Below are 17,283 nucleotides of genomic sequence, written 5' to 3'. Positions count from 1 at the left end.
GTGCTTTGTTACACCGCGACCCCAAGGCCCACTGCCCGCCGCCCTGGGTCCCAGCTCCGCTCCGCTCTGCTCCTATGAAATCCAAGTGCCGACGGCAGGACCCGAGTCCCCCCCGAGCTGAGGAGACAGGACTCACGGTGGGGTTTTTGAAGAACTCGTATTTGCCATAGTTCTTCCTGAATAAGAATCTGCTTTCGCCGGCCATGGTGCTGTCCACCTGGGCCACCAGCTCATGGTCTTCCAAGCAGCGCTCTGGGGGGAAAAGTGTTGCGTGTGAGAAGGGAGCAGACACGCAGGGCCTTAAAGGCAGCTTTACACACAGCCACGCCATCTGGCTGGCTCTCCTGCCACGGACATGGCAAGTGAGCGAAGAGGTGGATCGGAGCTCCATGCACATCTCCCTCGAACGCTCTGCGGAGCGCGGGAGGTGGCGAGACATGGATGGGGGGCTTCCTCTCCACGCGGCGCTGACACCAAGGGAGGAAGACAGTCACACCCTCCCGGCCAAGGCTGTGCCTCAAGTCAGAGGTGCTGGCTCTTGCTGAGCACCGGCCACCACAGCTGGAGCACAGACCGCAGAGCACGGCCCTGGGTGCGTGGGGGGGGGGGGAGGGGGCGGAGGAGCAGAGGGGTGCCCTCCTGGTCTGAGGCCCTTGGTCCCTACACCCAGGAGAGGGCTGGGAGGGAGGAAGGGAACACTTGGGGAGATAGGGAAGAGGCAGAGGCCACGGCGGTGGCTGCACGCGGAGCGCGGGCGCTGTCCCTACCGATCCCCAGGTGGGGGTGGAACTCCACCAGGGTCCAGCTGTTGTCGTCCACGCAGTGGCTGCGGTACACCAGCAGCTGGCACAGGTCCCGGGACTTCATGTCCACCGGAATCTCCACCACCTTGCAGGTCCCGTCCTCACCGAAGATTTTAACATCCTGCAACAGACAGGGCTCAGTGAGCAGCTGCAGGGGGTGGCTTGTCTGTCTGATCTCCACTGTTAAAACTTTTGACAAAGGAAAGCTAATGCCACGCCGCGGGCCCCTGGCGCTCGGAGCCCATTTCAGGTGCTGCCGCCATGGAGCCCACCAGGGCATTTCCCCTGCTTCTGAAGAGACCGCGCAGGCCGTCTGAAAAAGCTCGTTCTGTTTTTAAACGAGTTATGGAAAAGTGAACTTAAAAGGTGGGCTTAGTGAGAAATAAAAACGGAACAAAATAAAACAGAAGAAGTAAGGCCCGAGGTGCCCCAACATATGCATCACTGTCCCCCCAGCAGCTGGTCTGTAGAGCGTCGCCCGTCCCCCGTCCACCACCTCCCACTGCCACCCCTGCCCCGACAGCCAGGAGCCCAGCAGGGCACCCTCCATGTGCCCGGGGCACTCAGGACAGGCCCGCGGCCAGGCCTGAGGGACACAGGGCTTCCCCACGTGCTGTCTCAGGAAGCAGGACGTGTGTCAGGGACGTCGGTGGCCGGGGTGAGGCCCTTCACAGTGCGGCCAATTGCAGAATCCCTGCCTCCTGTGGCTCCACTGCCCTCGCTGTCCGGGGCACAGCACACCCGCCCCACCTTCTCCCATCCCGTGTCCACTAAGGCTTAGGGAGAAGTTGAGGAGGATGAATGTGAGTTCACTGAAATGTGAAATACTAAAGAGACGCGTGCAGTGTAAGCAGTCACAAACACTGTGGCCCCGTTTTCCGGGTCCGGTCCAAAGCCCTTCAAACGGAGCCCCCCCCCCCCGCCCCCCCCGGGGCAAAGGGGAGCCGAGGAGCCTGGGAGGCTGTGAAATACACTCTGTCCAGCAACACACCCTCAGCCTCTCGGGGAGTGCGAGATGCTGAAAAAATCTCACCCCAACAGCCTGGAAAAAGCAGGCGGAGGAACAAGATGGCATTTTAATACTTGCTGCCTCTTGAAAGGGAGTCTGTCCCCGGCCTCTCCCACCCTCCTGTGGGCTGGGCCCCCTCCCCGGACCCACCAATCCTGGCTGTGGGGAGCGGTGGGCAGGCTGTCTCCAGGCAGACAGGGTGCTGCCCAGGCTCCTGGGCTCAGTCCTCTAGGTGGTAAATCAAGCCACCTGGGCAGCCAATCAGGTCCCTCCCGGGGCCTCTGCACCCGCCCCCTGGCTCCCACTCCATGGAGGCTGCAGCTGCCTACAGAGGTGGAGGTGGCCACTCCAGGGGAACCACTGAGCTCAGACCACAATGCCTGTCCCGGGCGCGCAGAGCGTGTGCTCTGGGTCCTGCCCTTTGCCAAGTCTCTTAGAAATCCGCATCCCTGCGCCTCGTGCCCCCATGGCAGCGTCAGGCCCTGACAGGCTGGCCACAGCTCTGCCCCGTCACCTTTCTCCCGTTTCCCTGACCAAGAGCGCACGTTGGTGTGTATTTCTACTGAGAGGCCTCTGGCAGGAGAGGGCTGATCGAGATAGAGTCCCACTGTCCCCAACCCGCCCACAGCTCCTGGCCTGAAGGAGTTAAGCTCACTCAGCCCTGAGCTCCCAGAGGGGGGAGGCTGTGGGCCGGGACCACCCTCCGGGTGGGCGGGTCCCACCTCTCAGGCGCCCCCCATCTCAGAAACTCCGGGGGGAGGGGGCTAGAGCAGGGCTGTGGAGCCTGCTTTCAACTCACATTAATTTTTAAAGAAATTCACCCATCTTTTTCCAGAATTTACATTTCACTCAACAGAAGTTACACTTTTATAAAACACATTAAATATTCAAATACAGCTGACACGATGGGCTCTATAAAAATAAAATTTAAATAAAGAAAATACCTCTGTGGTCTCTATATAAAAACTTTTCTTAAAACTACCTTTACATCAAAAAAAAACAAATTTAAAAATGCAAACAAAGACATATAATCCCTCATCATATAATAATAACAACAACGATAACAATAACATGCTAACTGTATTACAGACCACGGCTTCTATGCAAAGCACCTTTTCAACTACAAAACCAGTGTGTTCCTAATTGTCCTTCTTTCTTAACTTTCTAAGAGAATCATCTGTGATCACAATAAATGTTATTTTCTCTCGAAATTCAAATAATGTGGAAGTGTGTTTTGCACCTAGGAGTCCATTTATCACTTTTCCTGCCCAAACTGGCCCTGGGGCTTTTTAAACCGCCCCCTCCCCCCTCCGACACTCTCTCTCTCTCTCTCTCTCTCTCTCTCTCTCTCTCTCTCTCTCCTCCAGCTCTCTCCTGACCTCCTGCTGTGCCAGGCCACCCAAGGTCTATATATAGTCTGGGTATTAAAAGCTGAGACGTGCTTTGTCACAGGGCCATGTCCACTGATTCCCAGGGGGGGCCGGGCTGGGGGCCGCCTGGGGGCAGGGGAGCGGGCCTGCTGCAGTCCTGTGGCCGAGACAGACAAAGGGACACATGGTCCAGCCACAAGACCTGCAACCCACGCTGCCCGCCCTGTCCCTGACGCAGGGCACGTCCCCATACCCAGCAGGCCTGCTGACAGAAACCTAGAAAGCCACTGCACGTACCAGCAACTTCCAAGTGGGCATGGGGCTGGAGCCATAGAGACAGTATCTCTAATAAATACACAGACACAAAGGGAAGTGCTACAGGTACAGCCCGCCACTGGCCACCGCGCCTTTGAAAGGCAGAAGTTCCAGAGGGAGCACTGTGCGCCCAGCCACAGGGGGCTCATTGTGGAGGCAACGAGAGTGTTCCAGGCTTTGGCGCCCCAGTCTGGCCGAGGGCCGCCCCAGTGAGACCTGCGCAGGGCGGCCCAGCAAGGCTCTGCCTGCCACAGCTCAGCGGGCTGGGAGCAGATCTCGACTTGGGCAGTTTCCCAGGGGATGACTTGTCCAGGGACAGAGACCCAGGTGATGTTAGGATGGGGAAGACGCGGAGGGAAGACTCCCAGTGCCAGCGCGGCTCAGCGACCTCCGGCAGGTGACTGGCGACCTGGGCCTCACTTTCCCCCATGCCCGGGGGCTGCTGGGAGAGCCAGCAATGACTGGGAAGCAGAGCTCAACAGGTGGGACCTGCGGAGGCTCCATGCTCAGCCTGGCTGAGTGACCCGCCGCTCTGTGCCTCAGTCTCCTTATCTGTAAAATGGGCACCTGTGAGTAACACTGGCTCCTGACCGCAGCCTGGCCTGGCTAATGACAGCCACTGCTTTCTGCGACCTGGGGTGCACTCGAATGCAACTGGGAATACAGACGCGGGAACAAGGCAGGCACAGGGAGGCCCCGGGACCCCGGCAGCCGCTTGGCTCCGAGCTGCTCTGACTCTGAACTGGTTTGCAATTCTGAGAACATCCGTCTCTTGCCTGTAAGATGGAGCGGCAGCACGTCAGCCGGAAAAGTGGGCCGGAACCCTGGCCTTTTCCCCCTGCAGTCACCCAGTGGCTAATGGCCTTTCACAATAAAACACTGATATTAAATGGGGCACGTGATGTCACAGCAGAGCCTCTCTTCAGAGTCAGGTGGGGGTGGGCGAATGCTTTCCGGCTCCCGCCTCCTGCTGGGCATGGCGCTGCTGCCTGGCATGGAACCCTGAGCCCCAGGCGCATGTCCACCCTGCCCAGGGCTCTGGTGTTGCTTTCAGACACTCCTCACACAGACTGAGAAGCAGGAGCCCACATGTGTGCAAATGGAAAGGCAGGAACTTGATAACAATCAGGGCTGAAGGTCCATGATCTCCACAGGCCCACACTACATTTTGGGGAGCCCGGTTTTTTGTCTCGGGGTCCCCAACGGGTGGACTCCCGCTTCAGGCCCGACACACCAAGCCTGCTGACCTCGGACCTCCGGGCTCCGGCCCAGGTCACCTGGTGAACACAGAAATGGGGCTCTCGGCTCCTCGCACCAAGCACCACCCGGTCCCCGTACGGGATGGACAGCTCTGGATGGAGAGCCACCCTGTGCGCCGAGGGGGCCCAGGAGAGGCCCTGGGTTCTACTGCGCAGACACCAAAGAGCTGGGAGCTCCAGGCCAGCTCTCAGCTCTTCACTTTCATCACCTCCACGTGAGGATGTGAGCTGGACCCCTGTCACTCGGAGCCTCTTGTAAAAACGGGGGGCTAGATGCTTATGGAAGAGCCAACCTGGGTCCCAGCAGCCAGGAGGGGGCCCCGGGAGGGGGGTCAGCGGGGGAAGCAGGCTGACTGCCAGGGGGCGGGGGCAGCTGAGGGAACTGGAGGAGCGTCAGCTGCGCCTGGCAGGTGGAGGGGAGGGGCGGCTGGGACTGCCAGGCCATGCCAGGGCCCAGCGCACCCTGCAGGCAGCTGTCGCTGCCCCCCCAGATGAGGTAAGGAAATCTGGGAGGCAGAATGGCTTGTCCGGTCCAGGAAACGAACCCGTGGGGGCCAGGCTCTGAACCCAGGGTGCTGGGCTGCTGGCCCCTTCCTGCCAGCAAGATGTTCAGCACGGGACTCCGCCTGCCAAGAGGGACCCCAGCTTCCCAGGACCACCAGGCGGTTCCCTCTGGGGTGCCCTGGAGGCCCAAACGGGCAGGCCTAGCATGTGCGGAGAAAAGTAAGTTTACATCAGACCAGAGCAGGACCAGGGTGAGGCTGGTCAGTTCGGTGAGAAAACGTAGTTCTGCTGTTTCCAGTCCTGCTCTACATCAGCCCCGCTGCTGCGAGCCGTGAGGCTGGAACGGGGGCTAACCCGTGCGCACGCGGCTGATCACCATCACCGTCCGGCCGCCTCCCCGCCTCCGACCGACTCTAAAAGAGAACCATCTGCCTCACAGCCTCCTCATCGCAAGGTCTCAGTGAGAAGAGAAAATACGGAGCCTTTGCAAGTCCCTCCTAAAGGAGTTAAAGCTCTAAAAATAACCTGCACCACAGTCCCTGGAAGTCAGCCACGACTTCAGAGTCCCTGGGCCTGCCCCGGAGGAATGGCGCTCACCACCAGGGCGGCGACAGGGCCAGGCACGGCCTCTGCCTGCTCCGTCCCCACCGGTGGGCCTGCTTACAAGAACCAGTTTTGATCTGTTCACCTGTATCTTTTCAGCTTTTCTAGAACGGATGTGTACGGCCTGCTACTGTGACAAAAACAGTTTTTACAAAGGTGTTCTACAGAAAACAAGAATAAGGGCATCTTGAAAACCTCCCTGGGGGCCTGAGGGGAGGAGCAGACTCCCCCCCCGCCCCCCCCCCCCGCCCTGGAGCTGAGTGCAGGGTGCAGCCGCCCTCCAGGCTCAGCTTGCTCACAGGGGCACAAGTGCCACCCCAGCGAGTCTGCAAGAAACTCTCAAGGACTCCTAGTGGGGTCCCGGCCAAGCACAGGCAATGCCCTCTAAACTCGGGGTCCCCACCACACGGTCAGGGTCCCAGCCCACAGACCTGCCCAGTGGCACACGCAGCAGGGGTGGCAGCAAGGGCGCCATGTCGGCGTGGGCCTGTTTGCCAGGCGAGGCTGTGCTCACATCCCCTACGAGTGATGAAGTGCGAAGTGGACGTGCGTTTGGCTCACTGAGCCCTGCTGGTTGGCTCAGCTCGCAGCTGCTGCCCATCGGGCAGGTCTCTGGGTGGGGCTGTCACAGCTGCTGCTGAGAACTTGTCCGTGACCAGCCCCTGAAGGAGGGGGACAGGCCTGCAGAGTCCCCAGGGCTGGAGCTGGGGCTCTGGGTGCAGCCCCAGGAGAGGAGAGGCGGGGACCCGCAGGGCCACCCAGAAATGGCCAAGGAAAAGAAATAGTCTTTGTTGAACTAACTTCCTCAGAGAGTTGGTAACTAAACGTTCCATTTGCATATTGTAATCTTAAAAGCCAACAAAAATGGCTTATATTCTTTCTCTAGAAAATCGTCCAGGGAAGCCACATGACTGGCTGTGGTGGCCAAAAAACAGAGGAGGATTTGAGTGTGACCCTCCCTCCAAATTCCAGAGGAGAGGAGTGGGGGGTGGAGACAGGAGTCCGTGCTGCAGCTGCAGCAGCTGCTCCCAGCAGGCCACGTGTGCAGGCCAGCAGCCTGGAGGTGTGGAGGGAGGCCTGGGGCCCGGGGAGGGCTGGGCGGAGAGAAGAGGGGACCGATGGGGAGCGCGGGGCCCCTGGGAGGGGATACAGCACACACTGAGTCATCCCCTGGCCCTCGGACTCTGGGCCCCTCCAGGGGTGGGGCCTGGGGGGGTGAGGAAGTGGCAGCTGTCCACCCGTCACTCACAGAAAACAGGCAGCAAGGGGAAGGCAGGAAAGGGAGCCAGTTGGGGGGGGGGGGCGGCGAGGAAAGAGGATTTTATGTTCTAAAATGACAGGGGCATGCTGGTGAGTCTCGGGCTGGCCCTGGCTCTGGGATGGCCATCATGGCCATTCCGGGACACAGCTGCTCCTGTCCTGCGGGAGCCGAGCCCTGCTCTCCGGGATCCTGGCAGACAACCCTGTGACTCTGCTGAGTGTCCAAATGCGGGAAGCGCAGGCGCACAGCTCCCCGCTCAGGGCCCCCGGGGCCCCCAACACGCGGGTCCGGCCTCAGTGAGCCTCTGGTTCTAACGGATTCTGACCTCGAAGGCACCAGGAAAGGCGGGTGGGCACACTTTGCAGGGGCTAAGAAGAGAGAGCTGGGCGCATTGACATGAGGGCTGGGGGGGGGAGGGCAGCACTGAGGAAAGAGGAGTCCTCTCCAGGACGGGCCATGGAGGCCCTGACGGGGGGAGTGGGGGGGGGGGGGGGAGGCAGGCACATCGTCTCCACACCGGCACTCGCTGGGAAATAACCTGTACTTGGCAACCAGAGGTAGTTTTTCTCGCCAAAGATGGTCTGATGTCGAGGCCCATTCATTAAATCTTCAAGCCTCAGGAGACCCAGTTTTGCTCGTTAGTAAATGCCTGTCAAAGCCCTACGCAAGGCAATTAATTCACTTCCAGAAAATTAATTTTTAAAATTAAGCAAAGAGAGAAGAGCTGATTTGGAGCGAAGACAATATTTATGCCCTATTAATAATGGGGTTAAAATATGTGACTAATTGTGTTTACAAAACAAACGGGAAAACCTGCTGCAACAAGTCCCCGTGCGGCTGCGCGAAGACCTTCACTGGCTGGAAGGCCCTCCCGACCACGTGGTCCGGAGCACTCGTGAGTGTGCACAGCTCGCCTGACTTCAGAAACCTGGGCTTCCTGTGCGTTCCTCTCCAGCCCCTCCATGGCGCTCCTCCGCTCCTGTCCCCCACGCAGCTGGCCCACTCGCGCGCGTCTCCTGCTTCCTCTGAACGTGACTGTCCCTGCCTTCGAGCACCCAGACCCGGCTCTACCCCCTGCTGGCTCGCCCCCACTCACACGGCCCGTCTCCCTCTCCACCACGTCACGTCTGCGGGGCACTGGCCCACTACCCGTGTGCGGGACAGGCCTCCGTGCGGAGGGGTCCCCGTTCCAGATCACGGAGCTCGGCTGCCCAGGGCCTCTGCCTCCTGCCCAGATCTCAGGCACAAGAAGTGCACTTCCTCCCCCTGCAGCCAATAGGGCCTCCAGTTTCCTGCAGCCAAAGGCAGCTGAGAGCACATGACGCAGAGCCCTGCCCTGCCCCAGGAGGAAGCCCAAACCCCAGCGGCGTGGAGGCGGGGGCGGGCTGCAGGGTCTGCCCGCGGCGTCACTTGCCCATCACTGGTGGCCTTTCCCGGGCCCCAGCGCATCTCTCTCCGTGTGAGACAGGCCCCTGGCATCGCACGGGCCTGCAGGCTGCGCCCTGGAGAGAGTGACCAGGCTGCTTCCTCGTACTTGGTGTGCAGAGGCAGGACATTGAAGTCCCCTGTCCCTCAGGCATGTGGCACAGGAGCCCAACCTCCTTGCCCAGCGCAGTCCCAGGCTGGGCAGGAAGCCGCGGCCGCCTGCCCACAATGACCCGCAGTGCCAACGCCACTGCTCTGCACAAGATCAGGTCAGAGCCCGCGGAGGAAGAGCACCCGCCCCTCCGAGAACACAACCTGCAGCTCGCTCCATGCCTGCGGGTCTCCAGGGCCCGGAGGAATCTGTGACAGAAACACAGACACCAACACAATGTTCTCATGGGCAGCGAGCGCCAACCCCAGAAAAGCAGCAGGCGGAATTCCTGGGTTTCCTGATTCTCCTTCGAGTTGGACAGTCCGTGGGGGTGGAGGCCCGTGGGCTTGCCAGCCGCTGCGAGAGCCAGATGATATTTTCACGGCCTTATTTTAGGATGAGTAACTTTGTAAACAGCCCGTGACCAATCCACAGACAGCTTGTCTAGACCCTTATATGAAGCAGAAGGTCACCAGGGAGGCAGACGTCCCGAATGGGCTTCAGGCATGTGACAAAGGGCCGCGGCCTGGCCGCTCGGCTCCAGGCGGGCCTGACCTCACTCGCTCAGTGCTGCTGGGGGACAGCGCGGCCCGCTCTGGAGGCATGAGGTCAGAATGGGGCAGAGCTCAGCAGCTGGGAGCACCAGGAGAAACGCCTTCCCAACAGCGCGCCCGCCCCCGCCTCGCACGGGACGGGAGGGTTTTCAGAGAACAGGGACTGTGGTACGTCTCCCTTCACGGCAAACGTGGAAAAATACCGAGAGTAGAAGGGAGCGGTTCTAGCAGAAAAGGCAAAGGAGCTTCTGAAACACTTTTGCTGAAAAGAAAGAACATCGGGGCCCAGTTAAAATCAGAGGCTCTGGAGCCTGAGGTCAGCATGCACCCCAAATCTAACACTCACACCGGGTCCCCGCTAAGTTCCACCAACTCAGAGCTGGGCCTCAGTTCCCTGCTACAGAGAGAGAACACTTATGCCTACCTCTTAGGTTGTTTTGGGAAATAGACATAAAAGCAAATAAAAAATAAGCCACTTAGAGCAGTGCCTGGCACACAGAGAGCCCTCAGTGGGCGTCAGAAGCGCCATGGTCATGGCGGTTGTTATACTTACTCCTCCAACCCCCCCAACACACACAAACAGGACATCCCCGGGCCTCCCTCTGAGCCTGGGACCCACCCTGGCCCAGGCCCTGCCAACCAGGAGGGACAGAGCCGCCAGTCCATCCCTGATGAGTTGATTACTGGTGCCTTGACCTTGGGCACGTGACTGACACTCTCTGTGCCTCAGCTCCCCCGCCCCCCGCCCCCCCCCCCCCCGGAGATGATGGCCCACAATTCGCACGGCACAGCCTACTTTAGCGTAGAAACTACTGATTCAAGAAGTGAAAATCCTTCCCAGAGCAGATCACATTCAACTCGGGACTGTAACTTCCTGCTCACTGCTGGGCAGGGGCCCGAGAGAGCCCAGCCCTGAACCCCTCGTCTACCCCCCATGACTGGGTTACACATAATGTGGTGGTGAAATGGTTCAGAAAACTAAAATTCATTCTTCAGAAGCAAACTGTTGTGACTCTAAAAATCACTTTTATGAGACTCCTAAAACATATAAATACACCGTTGACTTAATAAATGAAATTTGGTCAATAAGTTAAAAAGTCGTACAAGGCAACAGGTGTAACTGCCAGAGGAAAAGAACTGAGAGAAGATCTGTTTCTCTCCCTTCTTCCCGCCGGAAGAAGCCCATGTGCCTGCCCACGGCCAGCAGCCTGCGCTCAGCCCGGGGCCCACTCACCGTCTTCGCCGGGGGCTGGGGCTGGCTTGGAGGCGGCAGGAAGCCTGAGCCCGAGCCCGAGCCCGAGCCGGAGCCCGAGCCGGAGCCCGAGCCCGAGCCCAAGCCCGAGCCTGACGCAAGCGCAGAGGGGCTCTCCTTTTTGCCGAGCTCTGGGAAAGGGTTGGGAATGGCCGGCAGCGACGAGGTTTTCAACTGCTGGTCTTCCTCCTGCAGGCGCCTGGGAGGAGAGATGACCACGGTTAAAAGCTGCCGCCCGACACGACCCGGCAGTCCCACGCAAGACACAGAGGCACTCGGATAGGTCAGTAAATACGGGGTGGCCACAACAGGACTATTCCCAACAGTCAAAGGCAGAAGCAACCCGCGTGTCCATCGACGCATGAATGGATGGCAAAATGGGGTCCATCCATAAAAAAGGGATATTCAGTCTGGAAAAGGGACAACATTCTGACACATGCTATGACATGGATGAGCCTTGAGGACACTTTGCTAATTCAAAGAAGCCAGTCACAAAAAGACAAATCCTATATGAGCTCACTCCTCAGCAAACTCAGAGACACAAAGTGGAAAGTGGGTGCTGGGGCCCGGGGAGGCCAGATGGGGCATTCGTGTTGAATGGGGACAGTTCTAATTTTGCAAGATGGCCAAGTTCTGGAGATTGTTGAATAACAATGTGAAGATATGTAACACTGGAACTGTACCCTTAAAAATGGTCCAGATGGTCAAGTGTATGGCAAGTGTATTTTGCCAAAATTAAACACTTCGAAAAAACTACCATCTCAGACTCAAAGGGGAAAGGTTCCCCGACCCAGGCGAGAAGCACTGCGCACACGCCCATCGCAGACGGTGCCTTCAGCACTTCTGTTCCAGGAAGACCTGCCATGCGGAGAGGTTTTGTGAATAAGGGCATTTTCACGAGCATAACAACTGCTTTCCGATGACCTTGAATGAGCACTTCTCTGACCCAATACAAATATTCGCAGAGACTTCCTGCACCCTCATCTCAAAGCTTAGTGACACAAAGAGGCCGCTCAGACTGAACTAACTGGAAGGAGATGCTGCCCGTGGCTGTCCACCCTGAAGCACAGAAGCCCGGGCCTGTGCCCTCCCAGGAATGCCCTGCTACACCCACTCGCACCACCGAGAGCCACTTCCTGATCGCACTGCACCGCCCTCTCCTTGGCGTCTCTCCAGAGCTCCCTCCTCCCGGGAACACAAACCTCACTTGTCATACAACCAAGCAAAACATACACAGATGATGAATCAGATGTAATTAGGAAAACAGCAGAAAAATCAAGTTCAAAGTGAAAGCGAGAACAGTGCAAAGTGCCCTGTGTTTCCTCGCCCCAGGGATCCTGCGGGCAGCGGCGGCCCACAGGCACCGGGCTCTGCTGGGAGGGAGCCCGCTCTCTGTCCAGGCGCTGCCCTGCGGGGCCGCCTGGTCCCTGTCCCCGCTGGGCATTCCCGTCCTTCTCTGCACAGACCTCGAGGGGAACCGCTCCTGGAGACTGTCTGGCCATCGCTCTCTCGCTAATTTTACAATGTGGCTACACAAATGGTCCATTCGCTTTCTTGCGGGGGGGTGGGGGGGTGGGGGGGGCAGGTGGGCGGGGGCGGTGCGCCAGGACAGAAACAGACACTGGGGTCCTTCCACAGGTTCCCCAAGTCCTGCGGGCCTGGGCGGCCGTGCTACGTGGCTCCGGCAGGGATGCCCACGTCCAACGTGCGTGCTGCCATGGCACAAGGGAGCCCAGCGCCTGGAAGACGTGACAGCCGCCACCCCGACACCCTGCCAGCGGGTTTGTCTCCCTGCTAACAAGTATCACGCTCCCTGTAACAGCTTCTGCCTGGGCGGACGTCTAGCTGTCATGTGTGTCCCTGGCCCAGACACGCCCACATCAGTGCCTTCCTGCCCAGACCTGGAACCAGGGGCCCAACAATGTGACTTTGTTTTGACTCCTAGTAGGAGATGCTGACGTTCTAACGCTCCAGTTGTTCACAAAACCTCCTCTTTAGTAGGCTTTCCTGAGCATTTAAAAAGTCCTATGTGTTTTAAGGCAGTAAAAATACTGTGTGTGATATTTTAAAGATGGATTTATGTTGCCATTCATCTGTGCAAACCCACAGCACGTCCACCACCAGGAGGGAACCCTAACGGGTAAGAGGGACTTTGGGTGATGATGACGTGTTAAGGCAGATTCATCGATTATAACAAATATTAACAATACCTCTGGTGGGGATGTTGACGATGGGGGAGGGGAGTGTACAGGAAATCTCTGTATCTTCCTCTGAATTTTGCTAGGAACCTAAAACTGAATTTAAAAAATAAAATCTTAAAAAACAAACAAACAAACAAAACATTATCCTCAATGAAAAAGGCTGGATACATAAGGTCCCATGTTACAGGGTTCCACTGAGTGGAATGTCCAGAATAGATGAACCCACAGCAAGGCTGTTGAGGGGCGGTGGCCGGGGCTGTGAGCGCGGACGGGACGCGCTGACGGGGAGGACTTCCTGAGGACGGAAATGTCCTGCAGCCAGAGCGAGGGCACTGCACAGGCTGGGACTGCACTCAGTGTCCCTCACTGTGAGCCTCAAAGTGCTTCCTTTTATGTGATGTGAGTTTCGCCTCCATCAATGATGTTTGAGAGTTGACTTTACAGCAGTTCACAAATACTGTCCAAAGCTAAGCTAAGGGACATCACAACGGCTGAGAGACCCAGGGTGGGGGTGCAGGGAGGACAGCCCTCCCCCGCTGCAGGAGGCCCGTGGGGACCAAGCGGACACTCAGGGGGCGGGGCGTGAAGACCAAGCAGACAAACCGGGGGGCGTGGGGAAGGAGCAGACACTGGGGGTGGGGGGTGCAGGGAGAGGAGCAGACACTGGGGGGGTGGAGGGCGGGGAGACAGAGCAGACAGGCGGGGTCCCACACGCGCCCTCTGCTCCACCGCAGCCCACTCCTCCCTCAGGCCGGTGGCCTGGCCCTGGTGGGGAAGCCCTCCGCTCCTCCACAATCCTGGTGACAGCGCCCTGGCGTCGGCGAGGACCCCGACCTGGGCCCGGGACCCAGCACGATGCTCGCTGCATCTCCGCCGCTCAGGGCCCTGGGCCTGGGCTTGCATGCGGGCTCCCCACGCGCCACCGAGGGCCAAGTCACATCCCAGGCCTGGTTTCCTTCCTCACCTGGGCTCTGAGGGCCACCCCGCCACTCGCCTCACAGACCCGTGGAGACCTACACCCCTGGGAAACGGGGACCCCACACTACACACCGGAAGTGACCTGCACGCACAGGACCGGAAACGCAGGGCATGCACAGGAAGCACAGAGCACGCAAAGCAGCGGCAAGCACCAGAAGTGGGGGCACGCACAGGAAGCACAGGTGTGCACAGGAAGTGCTCGGCACTGTACCGGAAGTACACACACACACACACACACACGCACACGAAATGGGGGGGCACGTACAGGAAATGCAGGGCACACACAGGAAGCACAGGTGTGCACAGGAAGTTCTTGGCACTGTGCTGGAAGCGCATGCGCACACACACGCACATGTGCACACGCAAGTGCACACACACATGCACACACGCACACATGCACACACGCACGAAAGGGGGGCACGTACAGGAAATGCAGGGCACGCACAGGAAGCACAGGTGTGCACAGTAAGTGCTCGGCACTGTACCAGAAGTGCACGCAGATACATACATACACCACACACACACACACACACACACACACGCACACATGAAAAGTGGAGGCACGTACAGGAAATGCAGGGCACATACAGGAAGCACAGGCACCCCTGGAAGCGCAGGGGACGCACAGGAGGCTCTGGGCACGCACAGGAAGTGTTCCGGAAGCATACCGGAAGCAGGCAGCCAAGGTGGGGGCACGTACAGAAAGCGCTGGGCACGCACAGAAGTGCTCGGTACTGAACCGAAGCCCACGCACGAAGAGGGAGGCACCCGCAGGAAGCACGGGCACTGCCCAGGAAGCGCTCAGCTGGCCCTCTCACAGAAGGAAGGTTTGGGATCTTATACCTGTTACCCCACCTTTTCAGCGTGCAACACGGTCCTGCTGACGCGGGCCCCGCCGCACACCGCGTCCCAAGGACGCTCTCATCATGCAGGCTGGGCCCCGTGCCCGTGGCCGCCCTCCCCTGCCAGCAGCCACCACCCCCTCTGCTGCTGTGCCGGCCTATTTGAGGTTCCGCCCAGAAGTGGACTCATGCAGGGTCTGCCTGGGTGGAGGCTCATTCACTAGCACCCTGTCCCTGCTGCCTGTCCAAGGACGGTGCGAAGGGAGATCCGGTGTGACCTACACGGGGACAGTATCCACCTGAGAGAGGAAGGGAATCCTGCCACCGGGAGCAGCTCCACTGCCGGGAGCTCTCGCCCTTCCTGGACTCACCCAGCTCAGAGACCTACCGTCCGCTGCAAGGAACTCTCCTCCGGTCCCTCCCTCCAGCCCCGTCTTCCCAGAGGCTCCTCCACTCACTCCCTGGGGGTTCGTCACATGTCTGGGGTGGCGCCATTCTGACGGCCCCCGGTCCTGGACCCTGCTCTGGGCAGTGAGGCCTGGATACCTCCATTGACTGCCTGGCCACTTCATTCTTTCCAGAGCAGTCTCCTCTGACGGCTTCTTTGACATCCTCCCACCTGGCCCCGCGCCCGGCTCAATACGTCACCTAAGCTGAACCAGGTACCAAGCCCTGCCCAGTGCAGTCACGCTACACGGGGAAGAGCCTTGTGTCTGCCCGTGGGCCCCCCGAGGCCACCCCCACCACCCCCATCACCACGTAACCAGCAGAGAGCAGCAGCTCTGCCCCCACGCGACCCCCGCGAGGCCCGGGCTCCCACCTGACAGCCAGGATGTGCATGGGCTGGGAGCGCTGCACCTTCTGCTGCGCAGACGCCTGCGGCTCCGCGGGCCTTGCTCCTGCAGGTGGCGGCTGGCCACGGGGGTGCTGGCCGTTCTGGCGCAGGGGCACCGTCTCGGACTGCATGTTGCCAGATGGGCACAGACTCTCCAAAGATGTATTCATATCATTCACCAGACCTTCAAGGTCAATGTCATTCTCTGGGCATTAAAAAGGCAAAGTGGAAAAGAAACGTTAGTAGCAGTGAGGGGTCACACCCAAATGCGCACCTTAGCGACCAGGTTCCACAGCACTGAAAACTGTCATCTGAGGACACAGTAGCAAAATGGAGAAGCATACGTTTCAGTAAGGACTGATGCCTATGGCATTTATTCATACTGATTGATATTCCAGAGGCAGTTCAATAATTATAGCCCAACTTCATTTCTACCTGCCGGTACAGGAGACACCCTTTATCGGCTCAGCGCACATACCCGTTGGGGTGGGTGGCCCACCCTCAGTCACAGTTGCCCAGCATGACCCCATGACCCTGGCCTCTGGGCCCCCCACCCTGGTCCAGCTGGCCAGACCACAGGTGGACACGGAGCCCTACTCTGAGTAGGCCAGTCAGGATCCCCCTTCCCTGAAAATCAAGCAGGCAGGCAGGCAGGGACAGGGCAACACCAAACGATGACCCTAGCCCTGGCCCAGGAGAGCCATGGCAGACAGGCTCAGTGTGTGGCTGGGCACCCCCAGCTGCCCCTCCTCTGCCCTCGCCATGGCCTGAGAGCCAGAGGAGGTCTTCACGGGAGGGAGCCTGTGGCCGCCGCAGGGAGAGACGCGAGGACAGCACACAGAGCTCCGTTAAGAGCGACGGAGAACGCCAGACAGACGTGCACCTGGAGACTCGGGTGCATCATTCTATGCTTCGGCTTGGCTGGACCACGAACCGAGACACGGTCAGAGGCACTGGTTCTAGGCCAGGGGTGGGCAAACTTTCTGACTCGAGGGCCACAATGGGTTCTTAAACTGGACCGGAGGCCGGAACAAAAGCATGGATGGAGTGTTTGTGTGAACTAATATAAATTCAAAGTAAACATCATTACATAAAAGGGTACGGTCTTTTTTTTTTTAGTTTTATTCATTTCAAACGGGCCGGATCCGGCCCGCGGGCTGTCGTTTGCCCACGGCTGGTCTAGGCAGTGCTGCCAAGGCCTCCCCCATCAGTGGGAGGCCAGAGAAGACGGATGTCCCCTCGGCAAGAGGGGATCCTGCCTGCAGACTCCCTGCAGCTCCGGCCTGGGTGTCCAGGCTGCCGCCCCATCCTACAGCGTCTGGGTTTGCAACTCCACAACCATGTGAGCCAATTCCTGAAATACCATGTGTATGTGGTACATGTGTGTTGTAAATGCACACCCGTTGCTTCCGTCTCTCCGGAGAACCTGCTAATTAATCCGTGGGGAGGCCGGGGACCCAGCACACTCTGGGGTGGAGGAAAAGGCGGGGCGGGGGGGGGCGAGCTGGGGTGGGAGTCGGGCTCAGGCAGCTGTGCGTGGCCCGGCTGCTTCCTGCTGGGAGCTTTGTCCAACATTCCAGCAGCCGTGGAATAAGCGTGCTCCGGCCGAGTTAGCTTCGCTCACTGGTAACCCAACACACTGTGATAACACTGGCCCATTTTTCTGTGTTTTCCAGACCTGTCACTTTTTAACAACTCGGTAAATAACAGCTGAGGTGACTCTGCGGCAGCACATGGCTGGTCACGTATTCGGGCTCATTTGTTCCCCTAACGGCCCCATGTGACACCCACTTAACAAACAAGGGGCCCCGAGCTCATGACAGCAAGACCCTCCACCTCCCAGAGGCGCCTGCTCCGCACTGGCGGGTCGGAGAGCAGCGGGGTCACGTGCTGACCCAGCCCTGGCCCAGGGGCCCCTGGT

At 59.1% G+C, this 17,283-nt stretch overlaps 1 protein-coding gene across 1 annotated transcript in view; it reads right to left on the bottom strand.

The window, feature by feature from the left end:
* GRB10 (growth factor receptor bound protein 10) overlaps positions 1-17,283 on the bottom strand; it is a 48,275-nt gene that overhangs the window by 15,089 nt on the left and 15,903 nt on the right. The window contains exons 2-5 of the mRNA XM_081102296.1: positions 15,348-15,567; positions 10,489-10,705; positions 768-924; positions 137-252 (exon numbers count right to left, since the gene is read on the bottom strand). Of these exons, the coding sequence (XP_080958422.1) occupies positions 137-252; positions 768-924; positions 10,489-10,705; positions 15,348-15,532 (675 nt within the window). The 5' untranslated portion in view covers positions 15,533-15,567. The remainder of the gene's footprint in view (positions 1-136; positions 253-767; positions 925-10,488; positions 10,706-15,347; positions 15,568-17,283) is intronic.

The sequence above is a fragment of the Myotis nattereri genome (genome assembly GCF_964212035.1).
Source record: "Myotis nattereri genome assembly, chromosome: 11".
NCBI lineage: Eukaryota > Metazoa > Chordata > Mammalia > Chiroptera > Vespertilionidae > Myotis > Myotis nattereri.
This window is presented reverse-complemented; position numbering and strand designations above follow the sequence as displayed.